The 17,607-nt window shown below is 38.4% G+C and overlaps 1 protein-coding gene across 10 annotated transcripts in view; it reads right to left on the bottom strand.

The window, feature by feature from the left end:
* Positions 1–17,607, bottom strand: part of adgrb1a (adhesion G protein-coupled receptor B1a) — a 218,172-nt gene that overhangs the window by 57,301 nt on the left and 143,264 nt on the right. For all 10 annotated transcript variants that reach the window (XM_040008486.1, XM_040008477.1, XM_040008479.1 and 7 more), the window contains 4 exons: positions 15,927–16,002; positions 12,769–12,871; positions 12,632–12,675; positions 458–584 (listed from right to left, as the gene is read on the bottom strand). In XM_040008486.1, the coding sequence (XP_039864420.1) occupies positions 458–584; positions 12,632–12,675; positions 12,769–12,871; positions 15,927–16,002 (350 nt within the window). The remainder of the gene's footprint in view (positions 1–457; positions 585–12,631; positions 12,676–12,768; positions 12,872–15,926; positions 16,003–17,607) is intronic.

Here is a 17,607-nt window from a genome sequence, read left to right as displayed (position 1 = left end):
TGAACACCAATTGTTGGCGTTTACCTAAAATAAGAAAATTAAGGAGGGGTGTGGAATTTGAGGGGCATGCAGTTATGATCATCAGCTCTAACATGATTTGAAATCCTACTCATGGTGTCATGTGTGTGAATATCTGAGAGCAGAGACCACAGGTTAGCACGGTGCTGCTCCTCCTCTTGGAAGAGATAAACAGCCACATAAGTAAAGACACCCCCTAAATAAAATCCTTTTTTTGGCAAGCCTTTAATAACCTTTTGCAGCATGGCTTTGGCATGTCGAGACATAGAAAAGGAAGGAGGGGGAAAGAGGGAGGATCTGTTGATATGTAATGACAATGACGCCCTTTAGAGAGAGAGAGAGAGAAAAAGAAACAGCTGATGCATTCTCAAAGAACCCCACAAAAACACATCCCGTCTCCGATACCTTTATGGAAGTCATGGGAGGTTGTCGGACTTACCATTTCGGGATTTAGCCGTGCTAAAATGGCGAAGGTGGACAGTCTGTCACAAGAGCATTTGGTTCTGAATGAGTCGACAAGCACGGTTTTGCAGCCCCTGGCAGACCAGGATCCCAGCAGAGAGGAGCTGCACGAGAGAAACACGCGCGCGCGCACACACACGTACACACAGAGAGAGACACACACACAAGCACAAAGAGAAAAGCGATGCGGTGAATATAAGAGAGCCCCGGCAAATTAAAGAAAGCAAAGGAAAAAGAAAAAACGGCGGTTCAAATCCCACCGCGTTATCCCGGCTCTTTAATCCACTTTACATCTCTGCCGCTGCAGCAGGCACGCGCACACAGCGGACTGGAGGCGACGATGAGGCGCTACAAGGCGGCGTGCTGCAGCTCTCAGCCCGGACACATTACAGAAACACACTGCCAACACTCACATCTGAACCACTCGGGATCATTATCATTATTATTATCGTTGTCATTATTATTATCATTATTATTATTAAAAATAATAATAATAATAATATTAATAGTGACGTGTTGTTTCAAGTGAGCTAAATATTAGCCATTACAATATTGTGCTATATGTACTATGCACAATGTATATACAGTAGAGTTCTTTATTTAATGTAATTTTTTTTATCATAATGTTAAAATTCCCATGCATGCCTCATATAAAAAAGAGGCAACAAATTATGCAATTTCTGATGGGAAACTGGTGCATGCTGGGAAAGCAGCGCTGCAAACATGGAAACATGGCGTGTTGATCAAGATCGCTGTTAATTAATACAGCGATCAGTGCCCTATGACGGTGGATCAGTGGCAAGTTTGGAAACAACTGGAATTATTTTAATACCTAACGTGAAATACGTTTGTATTAAGTTATATTGCGGCTCATTCCTGTCTACAGTGAATGCCTGCTGCGTTAATGTTTTGTTTTTTGTTTTTTTCTGGCCCTATTGTTTGATAATACAATTTGAAAGCCTGTTATTAAAAAGTACACCAAAGCATGAGCAGAAAGCAGTGCCACTATCATGGAAATCTGGCCCAGTGATCAATACCACTGCATCTTTTGTAACATAACATAACCCAGTAACATTAATGAGTCACAGCTCTTCACAGTTGACAGCGGATCAAAGCAGAAAGAAAAATAACGAAAGAAAACTGACCATTACATGTATATCAGTTACACCTGCTTATTTCCTGCCATGGCTGTTCAGAGTGCCTGCTGTGGAAAAGGGCCAGTAAAGTAGTAGCGACGAAGTATTTTAATGTGGAATAGCTGATATAGAGTACACGTGGGCACACCAAGAGTAATTTTTTTACACTAGCATAAAAACAGAAATGTATATGTTATTCTATCATACTGCAAAAATATGCAAAGAGTGGCATTGGTGTAAGTGTTGGGAATAAATTTATTCTAAATGTGAACTTAAAATATATCAGTTATTTTTTTAGCAGCTTGTTTGTGGGTTGCTCTGCCATCCTTTTTAATCCTGTAATGGTTCTTGGGTTGCTCAGCAGTATGGTTTGGGTCAACATCTATTCGCAATTTGAAGCACCAAGCCTGAGAGTCACATTAGCAGTAAAAGTTAGGGACTTTTATCCAACAGCAACCATAAAATGGCCATGGCATAATGTTACCTGCACCTTGTTTGACAGAATATAATGGTATGCTTCAGATCATGAGCTGTTCCTCTCCCTATTTTTCTCCTCCTATCATTCTGTTACAAATAAATCTTGGTTTAATATATAAGAGATTTGCTCTTCAGAGCTCTTTTAGATGTTTTCAGGTGAAGTCTAATATACACCTCTGTATTTACATTCCTGAAAGGATGAAAGTGTCTTAACTAAATACTTTGATGACACACTTACCTCTTCGAGAGTGGACTTGACTTGGTTAAATGTTGTGGGAGGGGTTATTTTAACTTGGAAAGAATTCTGTGATCATCCACTTTAGTTTTCTCGTGTCTGGGCCTTTTAGTGTTGCTGAGTTGACCAGTTAATTCCATCTTTTTAAGACTGTATCAGATTATTGATTTGTTGACATCTAAAGTTTCTTCTACTGCAAACACTGTTTCTAACAGTTATACTCTTGGTTCTGTATGATGTCACAGGGAAGGATAGGGCAACACGTTCTCACTCGTGTTGGATAGGGAGGCACACAAGCTCAACCCACTTATTTTTCATTTTGAACATGCTAGTAGTGTCAAAAGGCTGATGTTTTGCTGGTCAAATCAAAGCAGTCTGACACACTCTAGCTTCACGGTTTCATAATTTGACATCTCTGGTAATTAGATAGCAAAACTCCATTTGACCAGGCTCCTGACAAAGCCCAGCCTTATGTTACTCTGCTTCAGTGCACACAGAAATTTAGACACAGTCAAACTGATGAAAAAGCAGCTGAATGTTAAGAATGATGAACGGAAACCAAGCACCAAACTACAGCTGTCAATTGGCAGAAAATAAATTGAGACCAATATCAATAATTATTGATTGTTTAAGTTATTTTTCTTTTCTTTTTTTTTTTACCTCTTAACATTCCATGTAGCATTTCTGTAAAGAAAGGCCAAAATCCCTCCTGAAAACCTGCCAACTAAGTCATGTTTTCCTTGAGGATTAAATACTAATTTCACTCAATAGCATACAAATCAATTTAGAACTTACATGTAATGTGTTTTTTTGGTTTTACTTTGAGTTGATATTCTCTCCCCAATGAAATAAAAGTACCATAAATATTAGAAACTGTTCATTTCTTTGTATTTAAATTTATAAATTTAAAGTGAATGTCCTCATATGTGGATGTCATTTTTATCAGAAACAAAGATCAGGTAAAAAAAAAAAAAATCAGGTAATTCTTTGTTTTTACATTCATCAGGTCCCAATCAGCCCAAATATCAAAGAGAAATAAAAAATGCACGCCATGAAAGAGTTTGGGTCTTAGGAGGTTAAAGCTGGATTTAAAAAAAAATAAGTGTTTTAAGTTACAGTTATTAGAGCACAAGTAGCACCATTTTGTGTGAGTACAGAATATGACATCACTGGGTTGGTTAGTGGCAACTAAATGGCAAACAAGGAAGTTGATATTAAAAAGGAGTTTGTGGGGATCACTTTGGTGTTGCAGCAAAAAGTTTTTATGTTAAAAACTGAGGAAAGATTGTTCAGTTTCACTTTTTTTCCCCCCAAGCAAAAAGTGGTTCTTCAGTGTTGCCTAGCTACTCTGAAAGGGGAAAAGCCACTAGTTAGCAGTAATGTTTTTGTTTGCGGAGAACTTTATAAATGGGGACCGTGTGGAGGAGAGTGTTTGAGTCAGGTTCACTGGTGGTTCACCAGGATGACCAGCTGACTGTCACTGTCCCCCGTGTTTGTTTTCTTTCCTTGTCAGATCCGGTGTACACAATAAGGCACAATAGCTGGCACAGCATGTGTCCACAAAATGTGATCAGGACTACTTTCAATGTGTGACTTAACACCCAGTTATATTATAAATGTATTTTTTCCTGAGAAGATGCTGATGGATGTTGATTGTGCTTAGGTAAATTGTGGTTTAATGTGATAACCTGTTAATTTGTTGCATTGCTTAGGAAAAGATTGTCTTAATCACAGTATAACTGGGAGTTAAATTAGTCCTAAATAATGCTGATCTCATCTTTTCGACACATGTTCTGACAGATGATTGCGTAGCTGAAAAGTTCCCATAGATATAAGTTGCTTATCCCTCATACTGAAACTGGGCTTTTGTCACTTGGTGGTAGCTCTGCCTTTCCTTGTGAAATAGAATTCTCAAAACCACGGCTTCTGTTGTGTGTACAAGCTTATGTAGACTGAATCTGAATATACTGTGCTTCTATGGTTGCTATTACTCCTTTAGGCCAGAGATGCCACTGTGAAACAGGCAAATGAGGAGGTTAGAGAAGAAGTGGAAGAGTGTGATGTAATCACTTTAACATTAAAGTGTGCCTAACAACGAGCCATTGTGTTTATATACAAACACATCTTCCTCATTCAGTAATAATGAAAACAAACATACAATTGTGAGACAAACCAAATGTTATCATCATCATCATATTTTCACTGTTTGTCATGTACCCCCATGTGCATTCAGCTGCATTCAGTAGAACTAAAATAACCCTTACACTAGACCTAATTGTGGCAACCCTTAAATACTTGCAACACCATTAGGTCTGGTGTTCAGGCACCTACTTTAGGGCATAAATAAAGTAATATTATTTGTCATGTAGACATTTTAAAAATGTAGCTATTTGCTGAACTGTCCAGAACCAAATTTTGCTCCTCCATAGATCATCCTTGTAAAAACACACTATATTTTCTTAATGCTGGCATTCACCTTACTATCCATGTGGCCAGTTCTTGGCAGAGGACACTGTTCCATGCAGGGCTGCTGGACCAGCACCTAAATTATCCAATTAGACAGTGGGGGCAAAACTGTCCGCAGGCCATGGTGCGGCTCACAGAAAGACTTAATCACATCATCTGCACAAAGAAACTGCACTCATTCCTAATATATTGGATTTCTGTTAGAGGTGATGTGCTAATGTCAGCACTGAGTCACCTCCTGAAGCTAACACATAAACAAACAAACACACACACACACACACACACTCTCTCTCTCTCTCTCTCACTCTCACTCTCATTTGTCCTTTCACTTTATTGGAATTTATTCAGCATACCTATTTGCCATACAATAACAGACACACTGTAAGCCACAAATGTCTGCGAGAGAGTTTATTTCTGATTTTAAACATCTCTCTTTAACTGTGCGCATTTAGCATGTGGCCAAAATGCAGCCTTGTTTCTCTCTCTCTTTTTTTTGTGGAATATTTATTGTACAGTTGACTCATTAAAGGAAGACAAATCTGTGATTGTCACAGATACCAGATCTCAGTCCATACTAGATTCCATTCTATGCAAAATTAAGCTGTTCTGGAGGCTAATGTGCGAGCAACACAAGACAGTAGATGAATGAGGGTTTCCAAAGTTGTGTACAACTTGGATGGATCACTTTGAAGGTGCCAGCTGGTCATTCGCAGACATTCCTGGCTCCAGTTCAGCCAGGTGACCTTCTACTGTATCTACTAGCTAGGCATATGTAAATTAATGGTGTTCTTCACTCTCACTGGTAATGTCTTCAGTCATTTGCTGGAAAGTTTATCACAGGTCCTGCAAGTTCCAACCTAATTGGCTCTGGGAGAAAAAGTAATTGCTCCCTTGGTACAATGGAATTGATTTGCTACATTTAATTAAATTTACCTGTGATTTACTACATTATTTGGAGAGCTGAGTTCAATTTCATTGACAGTTCACTATAGTTGACTATGCTTGACTATAGTTCTTGTTGCTCACAAGAACCATCAACAACCAGTTGATAGGTAAAAGGGCAGTTACTTTTTCACACTACATCAGATAGCTTCAAATAGCTATTTTCCCTTGATGAATCAAATAATTAGAAAATTATGTTTTGTACATACTCAGGTTGTATTTGTCTAATATTAAAATTTGTTTGATGATTTGAAACACGTGTGTGTGACAACTATGGAACAGAATAAGAAATTAGGAAGGTAGGGCATTTTTCTCAGCAGTGGATACATTAGCTTAAACCTCTGAGGACTAAGCTATCATAGGCTGTAACCGTTCCATATTATTTTCTTTGTTTCCTGATTGCCAAGACAATAGAGATTGTCAGCCACCAGGAAAAAATTAGACTTCTTGGTTGCAATGCCAATCAAACTCTCACTACAATTGCAGTGGGACTGGAAATAACTAAAACCAACTAAAGCTAAGTATAAACTACAGGCACTTATAGCACACAACTGTGCTCCATGCTATACTCGGGGCATACTGGCTGTGAACGGAGGAACAAACAGTTGTTACCTTGCTGTATTTGTTTCAGTACCAAAGGTAACAATAACACTTCAAGTAGGTTGTCCAGCAGAGTATTAGACAGTCACATAAGCAAGGAGAGTTTTCCTCACTCCCAGGAGGTCATTGGTGATTGGATTAGGGCTAACAATGTAGCAGCATCAACTCTCCTTTTCATGCGTGGCGTAACCAGGGTACACCCCAACTGTCTCAGGTAGATCTGGTGGTGTTTCCAATGTTCTGATAACTTCCAGGCTGGGATGTTCCACATCACCATGATGAATGCAGCAATGGAGTCATTCTTCAAAATACCTGACAGAGCGTCCTTACCCCTATTGATACTGCATAATACTTTAACTGAGGAGCCATGGCAAAAATTTGAAAATTAAATACTTCCATTTATTAAAAGTGAATAGGCAAAACTGGGTACTTCTGACTGGATTAACAGTCAGAAACAGAAAACAATAACGTGACATTATGAAGAATAACAAGGTTTTAAAAACTGAATAATAGGAAAAAAACATTTGTGATATATGACAAAAAAAAATACAACTCTGGGATCTGCACAGACGGCAGTGTCATTGCTAATGTTTATACCTGTACAGCCACGTTGACACAATGTGCATTTACATTTCTTGGGAGCTGCATATCAGATAGCAGTGCAGATTACAACACAGAGCTTCAAAATGGTTTAGGTTACATCTGTGTCTTCAGGCTACTTCTTGTTGATATGTTCACATAACAACTGGATCTGGTGTCAATAACATTTGTGGTTGTACCTTGTTGTGGTGCCTTAAGTGGCCAATTAATAAAAATTTAAGAAGTAAAAGATCTAATCTGAAACTTCTCTGTTGCAGCGCCGATGCTTTGGAATAACCTTCCTCTCCATATTAGACAGGCTACATCAGTGCCAGTTTTTAAGTCTTTATTAAAAACCTATTTTTATTCCCTGGCTTTTAACTCTGTGGGTAACTAACGTTTTTTTTTATTTTTTTTTTATTTTATTGCTATGTCTGGTTTTATTACTATGTGCATATTAGTAATGTACAGCACTTTCGTCTACCAGGTGTGTTTTTAAAGTGCTATATAAATAAATGATGATGATGATAATCTATACAGACCATATACATGCCATACACAGGCTGGCATGCTTAGAACACGCTTGATTAGCATGTTCTGACTATAAACACAACAGTGTGTTCCCTGTAATGCAATCTCTTTCTATTCAGAGACACATGTAAATAAATATGCCCCCTACCCCTATCCACTAATCTTCACCTTCCCTTGTATTACAGTAATTGATGAAAACTCCAGCCCAACATCTCTGATGAATTGAGGCAGCTGCTCAACATCAGCATCAACTCTGTAAATTAACTGAGACGGCAAGGTTGATTTGTATGGTCAAAAGCAAGGTTAGTGTTTATTGGCTAGAGTCTGGTAAACAATGTTTAGCCAACACACTAAAAGCTCTTTCCTCTGATTTAAAAAAGAAAAAGAAAAAAAAAATTTTCTCCTGTGTTGCTGTGAATGTTTGAAGGTAAAGCTAAAGTTTTTTGTTTTGTTTTTTTTTGTTTTGTTTTGTTTTTTGGATATATTGCACAATTCAAACATAAAATGCTCTTTCATTCCAAAAATCTTCAGACTATTAGCTGTTTAGTTTTGTTTTCAGTTCCAGTCTGGTCAGATATAGGCACCAGTCTAGTTTCTGGTTACATTTCCTTTTTTTCAGCACAGAAAATAATTTCCATATTTTATGGAGAAATGGAGAATGTGTTAGCAGAGAAATAATAACTACTGGACAAATAATCTAGCTAGACTATAGACTATATAGACTACTAGACACATGTTTTTTTTTCAACCTATTTCCCTCTCAGGCAAAACTTCTGTGAAAAGACACTGAATGACTGTTGACTTCTCAAAGCAAAATTTGAGATTTGGTGGGACAACAACAACAGGAAAAAAAAAAAAAGCTGGAAAGCTGCCTTCACAGGTCATTGCAAAGATATCTTGAAAAAGATGTTTCCTCTAAATCTGGTTGACAGTGAAAATACACTTCTCACTCAACGCCTCTGCAAACTTCTAACTAGCCAATTGAAACCCACAACATTCACATGTGGGATGAAGTTCTGACTGTCAGAAAACGCTCAGGAAATAAGCTTACTGTGTGGCACACAATAACACATAACCCTACGAAAGACAGTTTCCTTGTAGATAAATCTCTCTCTCTGTCCCCTGTGCACTGCCTGGATTGACTAAAAAAAAGAGCCTATGACTCATGCAATGCCTAGAATTATAAAAGATCAACATGACCCTAAGAGCCTTTATCAAGAACTCATGGGGATGTGGCAAAAAACACTAAAGGCCAACTTTGGCCAGTTGCAAAAGTCACTGTCAAGTGCAGATCTACCAAAAGGATGCTCTGTTCCCATTGCTTTTCTATAATGGCCTGAAGCCCCTCAGTGAAATCACTGACAAGCCTGGCTATGGATACCAACTGCGGAATAGAGCAATCATCAGTCACCTTCACTGATCCACTAGGATCTACAGAAGGGAATGTCACTGGGACTGGAGAAGTGTAGTCGTATGGCAACAAAGACAGGGAAGGTAGTCAGAACTGAGGGGATTGCAATACCCGAAGGAAACACTGGAGACATTGATGACAGCTACAGATACCTGGGAATCCCATAGGCAAATGGGAACCATGAAGAGGCCGGTGATGAGATACCTTGCTGGGATAATAAGCTGGCCAAAAGAAGAGATAGGAAGCCACTTACATCAAGACAATATACTTAATGAATATCTCAGGCAGCAGAAACCAAAAAGAGAAGAGGAACCATCATAGAAGGACTGGCCCCTGCACAGTATTTAGCACCGGCAGACAGAAGAAGTGGCTGATATTGAGAAATCCTACTAGTGACTAGACAAAGGTGGACTGAAATATAGCTGAGCCACTAATCATGCATCAAAGGAACAAGCTCTGAGCACAAAAATCATAGAGGCTGGGATCTACCACACCAGAACCCCAGGTGAATGCGGTGCAAAGATGCCCCTGGGACAATCTCACACATAACGATAAGACGCAAGTTTGGAGCAGGCGGGCCATAAATGGAATGCCATAACCAAGCGTCTGGCATAGTAGAGTAGCTTGGAAGTGCTGAGATCAAAATGGGATATGCTCGTTAGATTGGTAGAGAATGCCTGAGCAAAGATCCTGTGGGGCTTTCAGATACAGACAGATAAACTTGTATCTTCCTCAATGCCTTTTTTGTACGCTTCCAGTTGGCCAGCCTATTCAACCCTCTGAGGTCCAACAACCTTTTAACTCTTATCCTTCCCCTAGAAAATAACATTATAACAATAAGCATGGCGATATTGCAATAAGAGAATAAGTAATGCCTTTTCATTTTTAATTAAATGCTCTCCAGGGTCTTGAAAGCCAAAGAACAAAGAAAAAAATAATTTTAATTGACAAAGAAGATGCTCAGTTTTTTTTTGAAAGTCCACCTGCCCCACTCCACTTTATAGAAAAGTTATACAAACAGGAGAATACAGTGAACAGTGTGTATCACTGGCAGAGTGTCTGAGCTGCCATTCACGGCAATATTATTCTGATGCCAATTAATATTTAGTATTTATAGCACATCAGGAAAACGTATACTATAAACAAAGTAGTATTAATGCCAACATGTGTGAGACAGGGAAACAGACTGCTGATGTTCTTGTTATTGATTCCAGGAGATTGAAGCCTGATGCAAGTGAAGGCCCAGGCAGCTTCAATGCTCTTATCAACATGACAAGGACGTCTCCTCATATTCCAATTTCTCTCCCAAATATTAAGTCATTAATCATAGCTCCTGTCCTAGATAGATTTTAATTTCGCATAGAACGTCTCTTCCCCCAACCCCGCACCCAAACACCACAAGATTGGATTCTTTTGTCCTTCCTGCTTTTGTCTCTGTCGTCATTTAAGCTTGCTGAATATGGCGATATCTACGAGGTGATTATGATCAGTTTGGTCAAAATAAAACTCTTATAGATGCTGGTTTTGAGACAGATAAAAATGTACCACTATTTATCACATTAAAGCTTGCATTCATAACATAAGAATTTGGTCTAAACAAATTTAGTTTCAGGGCTGTGTGAAAACTGGGAACAGAAATTCTGCACAGAAGGCACTGACTTTCGTGCATAAAAATACAATTATTTAGAGAAAGAAGCAGGATTATTTTAATAAGAAAAGTTGTTTCCATGAACTGAAAATGTCTTTTTTTGGCAGGGGAAATAATCAATTTAAGAAGCTGTTCAGAAAATTATTGCAAAATACCGTCATATTAACATGTATACTTTCCTTTAAAATCGGTTTGGGAATAAGACTTGGCAAAATAATCTGCGTGTGCTTTCGTGTTTATTTTGCCCCAGGTTTCTACACACCAAACCAAAATTATTTTTATCCCTTGACTGAGGCGATGAATGTTCTGCTCTCTGTCTCTGTAACACAAGTTTATACACCCATCTAAATGCAAATATCCAAACCTGCATTGCAATAAGGCTACAAAATGTTCGACTCTTTCCTCCTCCCTGTCCGCATCCGGCTCACATAGTTTCTTTGTATTTTCCAGTCTTATACAAATAGGGCACTTAAGACAAGGAACAAATGAGTACTGCTTTGAATCTGCCCGTAGAGGCTGTAAAACCGAACTGTTCAATATGTATCTTTTATTCGTTCTCTTTCCTCCACACTCTCTCCTCTCTCAGTAGACTCTGAGCTGCTCACTATCGTTCATGTTGATAACTGTGCGTGGGTTGCGAGAGGGAGGAAAGCAGTGAGCGACACTTTTAATTTTCCACACGCTACATCAGTGTCGTAGCAGTGATAGCACTGGGTTAATGTTGTCCCAGACAAGAGCAACCAAGCTGTCCAGCATACTCAGCACCTTCCACTGGGGAGCAGCTCACGGATTTTGTCAAGATTAAAAACACTGTGCCTAGCCAAAGGACTTCAGAGGGAGCATGGCGTCTCTAATGACTTGACTTAGGTGCCATGTATTACTATGCATGCGGGTCTGATTTTAATACATGGCATAGCTTGTAACTGGGTGATGCAGTTTGTTTTTTTTAAATTATTTTTTAATAATAATAATAATATGCAAACAATGCGCAACGTTCACATTCTGGGCTCTAAATCATTCACCATAGCCTACGTTTCCCAGATATGGATTAAAAGTTGGAGTATATTTTTTTCAGTAGAGATTTTCAGAAATATAGTAAAATTTATGATAACTTGTCACTGTTAGCTGTGGTAAAATGTGTCAAAGAAATGGAAACAGAGGGTCCGTGTGGTTAGTGAAAAGACCTGAGCAATCACAGAATAACATTAAAAAAACAAAACAAAGATCTTAGTAAATAATGACATAATTGTTAATTTTGGTCATTATTTCCCCAGAGTACCTCCCTTGGGTGAGGGGGGGGGGATGGATGGATATTCTTCTTCTTTAGCTTCAGATTATCTTAAAGCTTCACCATAAAAAATATTCACATATATAGGTGTATACATACAATAACCAGCCAATGTGTTAAGTACACCTGTTCAGCTGCTTCTTTACACAAGTATCTCAGAGCATGGACTCTGAATTTAGGCCTATAGATCTGTGGGAGTTCAAACCAAGAAGGGCGATTCAGGTGACATTGAATATGGTATGGTTGTTGGTGCCAGAGGGCTGGTCTGATTATTTCAGAAACTGCTTATCTACTGGGGTAGTATCCAATGAGTGTTAGTTTCTGCTGAAAAATGGCTTTTTGATGTCAGAGATCAAATCAGAAGGGACAGACTGCTTTGAGCTGGAAAGAAGGCAATAATAACCACTCATTACAACAAAGATATGCATAAGAGCATCTCTGATGCATGTAAAACCCTGAAGCAGATGAGCAACACCAGATGCCACGAAGCAAACTGGGGCTACAAAGCTAAATCGTCTCAAACTGGTTTCTTGAACAGAACGGTGAGTTCACTGTTCTCAGATAGCCTCCACAGTAACTAGATCATAGAGCATCTTTGGTTGTGGTGGAATGCATCATGGATGTGCAGCTGAAAATCTTCAGCAACTGCCTAATGCTCTAATTTCAACATGGCCCCAAATCTCTCAGGAATTAAATTGCATGACATCTGAAATGTCCTACACGCCACTGAATCCATGCCACAAAGAATTAATTAATATTTAATTATTATTTGATTAATATTAATTAATACGTCTGTGTGTGCTGTCAAATGTCATATCAGAAATATCATGGGCCTTACCTGTCACTCTCATCCCAGGATATACAGGTGTGGTTGGTGGTGCCCTACATAAATGGAGAACAGAGAAACCACATGGTTATGAAAGAGGATCAGTTGCAGCAGCTTTATAGCTGTAAAAAGTTGATTTTTTTACTCACGTTATAAAGGTGAGAGAACTCAACCACAAATGGAACAGTGAGGGAAGCAGGGGTGGGCTTGATGGTCACTGACAATACCTTGGAATTGAGGACTGTGCTGTTTCTACAAGAAGAGAAAAGGCAGCACTGTCACCTTTAACTGACAATCTATACTGCAGTGGAAATGCACCCAAAATTTCAAGATACTCAGATGTAGATGAAAGCACACCAATGTTTTGTCTGAAGTATCTAATATATGAAATGGATTCTTCTATAAAAATATTTCATTATAAAAGTGGTAAACTGACAACTAATTTAATATACATAAAACAAAACAAAACCCTGGAAATTAAAGCTAATACAACTGGGAGATGCTACACATGAATGCATGTAATTCATCTAATTCATCCCAAAGTGGGTGTGACAGAGGGCAGAAGATTCCTCGGAATGTCTGGACAAACAAAATATAAATAGATGTATGGAGGAAACATAGCCCTACAAACACAGAAGTGCATTTCAACACTGAAAATTGAGAAAACTAATTTAGCATAGACAAACGGGTGAATTGCTATCTGGAAGATCACTGGTCTTACTGACTCCAGTTCTTTGATTTCATCGAACATCAAATGACACTTGACTTTAAGCTAGCTAAAATGATGTCCTTGATCCTGATTAAGTTCACAGTCCTGATATCTTTAAGGCCACTTGGGGAATATGCTGCCAATAATGGCATCCACAGATGACAAAGTCATATTGAAGGCTGTTGTTCAAATGAAATTTGAAAGGACATATTGACATTGTCCTTAGTTTAGCAAATATTATGTAGCTGCCACAAAAAGCTAGGCCACTTAGAGTTCATTTAAATACTGATAGTTTGTGTTCAGTTGTATTTTTTATGAGATCCAGACCAGTCATGATTTCTTAATCAGCAGGATGATAAGTACCACATTTCTGCTTCAGTCGTTTTACAGCCACTTGCCAGAATCTTTGTGCTCTACTTCAGAACAAATGGATCCAGTAATCCTTCTTTTCCAGTAACTGAAGTACATTGTCTATCAGTATCTTATAACATTTGAGACATTTTATTTTAAATTCTGTATCCCTGCTTAGTATGCATTGCTATTTCTGTTTTTCCATAGCTACTATCAATCATGTGGAATCAGACAATCAGAAAAAAGTGAATAGCTACTGGTAGAACTGACATCGAAAGCTTCCAGTTGGCCAATCATGTTCAACAGCCCGTGCTCTGTTTCCTGATTATTCACATCATCACTGTATCCACAACACACAATCACCCTCTCACCATTTGAAAACACAATCACTCATCTTAAACTTTTGTGTCACCTAGTCTCTCGCTTCAAACTTCTCTCATTTTCTTTTAGAGAGGCATCAAAAACAGAAAAGGAGTAGAGACAAAGATAAAATTGGGAGAAAAAGAAGAGTGATGAAGAGCGGAAATATAGATCTCAGATGGTGAGGGTCTGCTTGATTTTTCTCTTATTTTATCAATTCATGTGTTTTTAGCGTATTATCATAATACATTACTCCTTCTCAACGTTACTGCAGGCTGTTTCTATTAAAACAAATGTAAATCATCATGCTACCAGCAACTGCAACTTCCCCCCAAGATATGCCTTTACCCCAAAAACAAGACGTACATGGGGCCACCCACTGCGAGAATAGTACTCCTACATTTATTCCTTGCATTCATTTAGCTAGAAGTGCTTACTGTTGCAGCTGATGCTAAAAGGCCTGGCAGCACAGTTTTACTGCATTGGAACATGGTTAAACATCTTGAGCATTGTTGTTAAATGGTGTGTGTGCACTGCGTGGCTATAATACTAAAGCAGTTGGATTAATTCAGAATACCTTTCTACACTTTTGATAACTTAAGCTTTACTGGCCATCGCTGACCCGAGGAATTCTTGATAGGGAGTTCTAGCAACATATACTAGGAGAGTTTATCTTATAACTTTTGAAGATTGGACTAACTCTATTAAGGACAGAACTGACTTCAGACAAATGTTTAATTCCACTTGATTCTGTTGTTACCTTACCGCTCAGTGTATGACACCTGAGATAAATTAACCATTTATCCTCCACACTGTTGCAGTGTTTAGTGGCCAGAGAAGCTATTATTCTTTACTGGCAAATTTCCCTTCAGGGAATTTGGCCACGTGGGTAACTTGTGTCAAGGATGTTTCACTGAAATAGCTATGTGTTTGCATCACAGTATGAAAGAAAATTATGGTGCAATTAATGCAATGAGTGTCTTTCTGCCTCTTCCATACCAGAGTTCCGTAAACTAAATCAAACTCTGCAGAGCCCGTTTTAGCTGGAATATTCCAGGATTTGATTTGTGCCTTAACAGGTAGAAACTGAGAAAAATTATCATACACAGAGTCCAATCTCCATCACTGCTAATAACCTGACCCTTTTCTGTTAAGCCTATGTGGTCTTAACACCTTAACCTGAACCCTAAATCTATATGTTGAAGAATGAAAAAAACAAACAGAAGATTGCTGAGAATTTTTAACTTTAAATGTTTGGGGTTTTTTTTTTTACATGAATTTGGATATGTCTTTAGTCTATAACAAAGTGGTGAACAGACAAACCCACTTAACACCCCTAGAAACACTAGTAGTATAACAAAAAAAATTTGGATACAAAGTCCAGTGCATGTCTTCAAGTGACTTCACTGACAGACTCATTTAAATCAAATGTAAGTGTTCCCTAAAGAAAAAACAAAATCCCATAGTAATGCGCATGGAGACCCATTCTGACCCTAGGCTAAATAAGCATTTTTCATTAACTGATAATTATTATTTATTAATAATCATTATTTTCTGCCTTCATGATAACTACAAAATGAATATGCTGAACAAAACCATTACATACAACCAAAAACTCCAGGAATAAGAAAAGACAGATAAAACAAAAAAAAAAGGAATTCTGAGATGAATGGATTTCATGACAACTTCTGTGCCACCACAACCTCTATCACAAAGTCATATCTATACTAACACATGGAAAGTCTTTTTTTTTGTGAAACCCAGTAGCCCTGGTTCGTTGGTATAAAACATTCTGTTGCATTCATGCAAACCCATTATCAAATTCCCTGTCTGAAATCCACCTCCCCAAATCCACCTTCTTTCAGAAGCAGCCTTGAGAAGTCCTACCTCTGCAGATTGAGAATGCTGCCCAGGTTTCTGTACAGAGCAATGCCAGTTACAAATGTCGAGGTATCATCTGGATCTGCATTAGGAAAGAAACAGAGGTACAGACAAGGATTAACATGGGATTTGGCATATGGGAGGAACTCTAAGAACAAACTTAGGGACCTCCAACGGTGTAGCAGTAAACAATGTTGATGCATGCTCAATCATCCAGATATGGAAATCCCAAAAAGTTCATTCTGTTCATCTGGATGTAGCACTTAAAACGTGCAGGGATCCAGCACCTCCTGTTAGTGAGCAATTCAATCTCTTAGGCAGGTTAATCCATATGACTGTTGAATGGGTTAATTTTTAAGACGTATAAAAGGTCAAATTTGGTGAGAGAATCAATTCTGTATCATCATCTTTACTTTTAGTTTAAATCAATGTCTGCTCTCCTTGAAGTAACCTATCATAAATGTTACATTTTGCTCCGTACAGTCCAACAATATGCATCACTGTAAACTGCACCACACTACTGCAAACCAACCAATTTAGCCTACAATAAACTGTCTATCACATCTTTTCATACAACCTTTGAATGACACAAAAGTATAGTATACTTATTATAGTATACTTATAGTATAGCATACAAAGTATACTGAGTATACTTCACTTGTACATTTAACTAGTGGACACATTTTGTGATGAACTGTATAAAAATTGCTTGCATGTCTTTTAATTTATTGAGCTGTTTGGAAAGTTGCTACTGAAATGACCCATCACTTAAAAAAAAGATAATTTATGTTCAGCTCTGTATCTCCAGCAAGACACCAAAGTACCTTGAATGCAACTTTACAACTTCACCTTGAGTGCATCACAGGGTTAAGCAGGAAAAATGATTTTTTTGAGGTTGTAATTGAGCTGTTTGTTATGCTCTTAATATTGAGCAAGTATCTCAATGCCATCACTGAAAGAAACACCAGGCTGCAGCACATGAAGATTTACCCATTCACACAGACAGTAATATGGATTAACCTGCCTAACAGATTTAATGCTCACTAACTGGAGGTGCTGGATCCCTGTTCTGGATTGTTCCACCCCACTTTAGTCCAGGCCAATGAGACAGGCTGAATGTCTCAGTCTCTGCTAGCACAATGGCTTTTTCTATAGAATGCAGATCAGCCACGCTGCCTCCACTCCTCCAGCCCCCAGAGCACTTACAGTGGGGCTGGCCTACATGACTACTCAGCTATGTACTCTGTCTCTCACACTGTTAGACACAAACCCACAGATACATGCAAACACAACTGTGCACACAGAACAACAATCATGCACATGCTCAGACAGATATGTAAAGTTGAAACCAAAGCTAATTTTCTGTTAAAAAGTGCAACACACACACACACACACACACACACACACACACTATAAGCTCAAATACAAAATACTGTCCATGGTCTTTGTATATTTTTGTCTGACACCAAACTGATTCCTGGAATCGCAGGAGACTATAGCAACATTAGTGACACTGTCATCACTCTGGGAAAAATAATAACATTTTTTAAAATAAATTTCACTTGGAGAACTAAAAAACTCTCACATGGCTTGATAGTTTCTGGGCTGCTACACAAATGTGCTTCTCAAACTCTTGCAAACCTTTTTAGGACGTTTTTGTAACCCCCACCCCCCATTTCATTGCATA

Source organism: Simochromis diagramma, unplaced genomic scaffold (genome assembly GCF_900408965.1).
Source record: "Simochromis diagramma unplaced genomic scaffold, fSimDia1.1 OVJJ01000313.1, whole genome shotgun sequence".
NCBI classification, from domain to species: Eukaryota; Metazoa; Chordata; class Actinopteri; order Cichliformes; family Cichlidae; genus Simochromis; species Simochromis diagramma.
The sequence above is the reverse complement of the archived record's forward strand: the minus strand, read 5'-3'. Positions and strand labels throughout refer to the sequence as shown.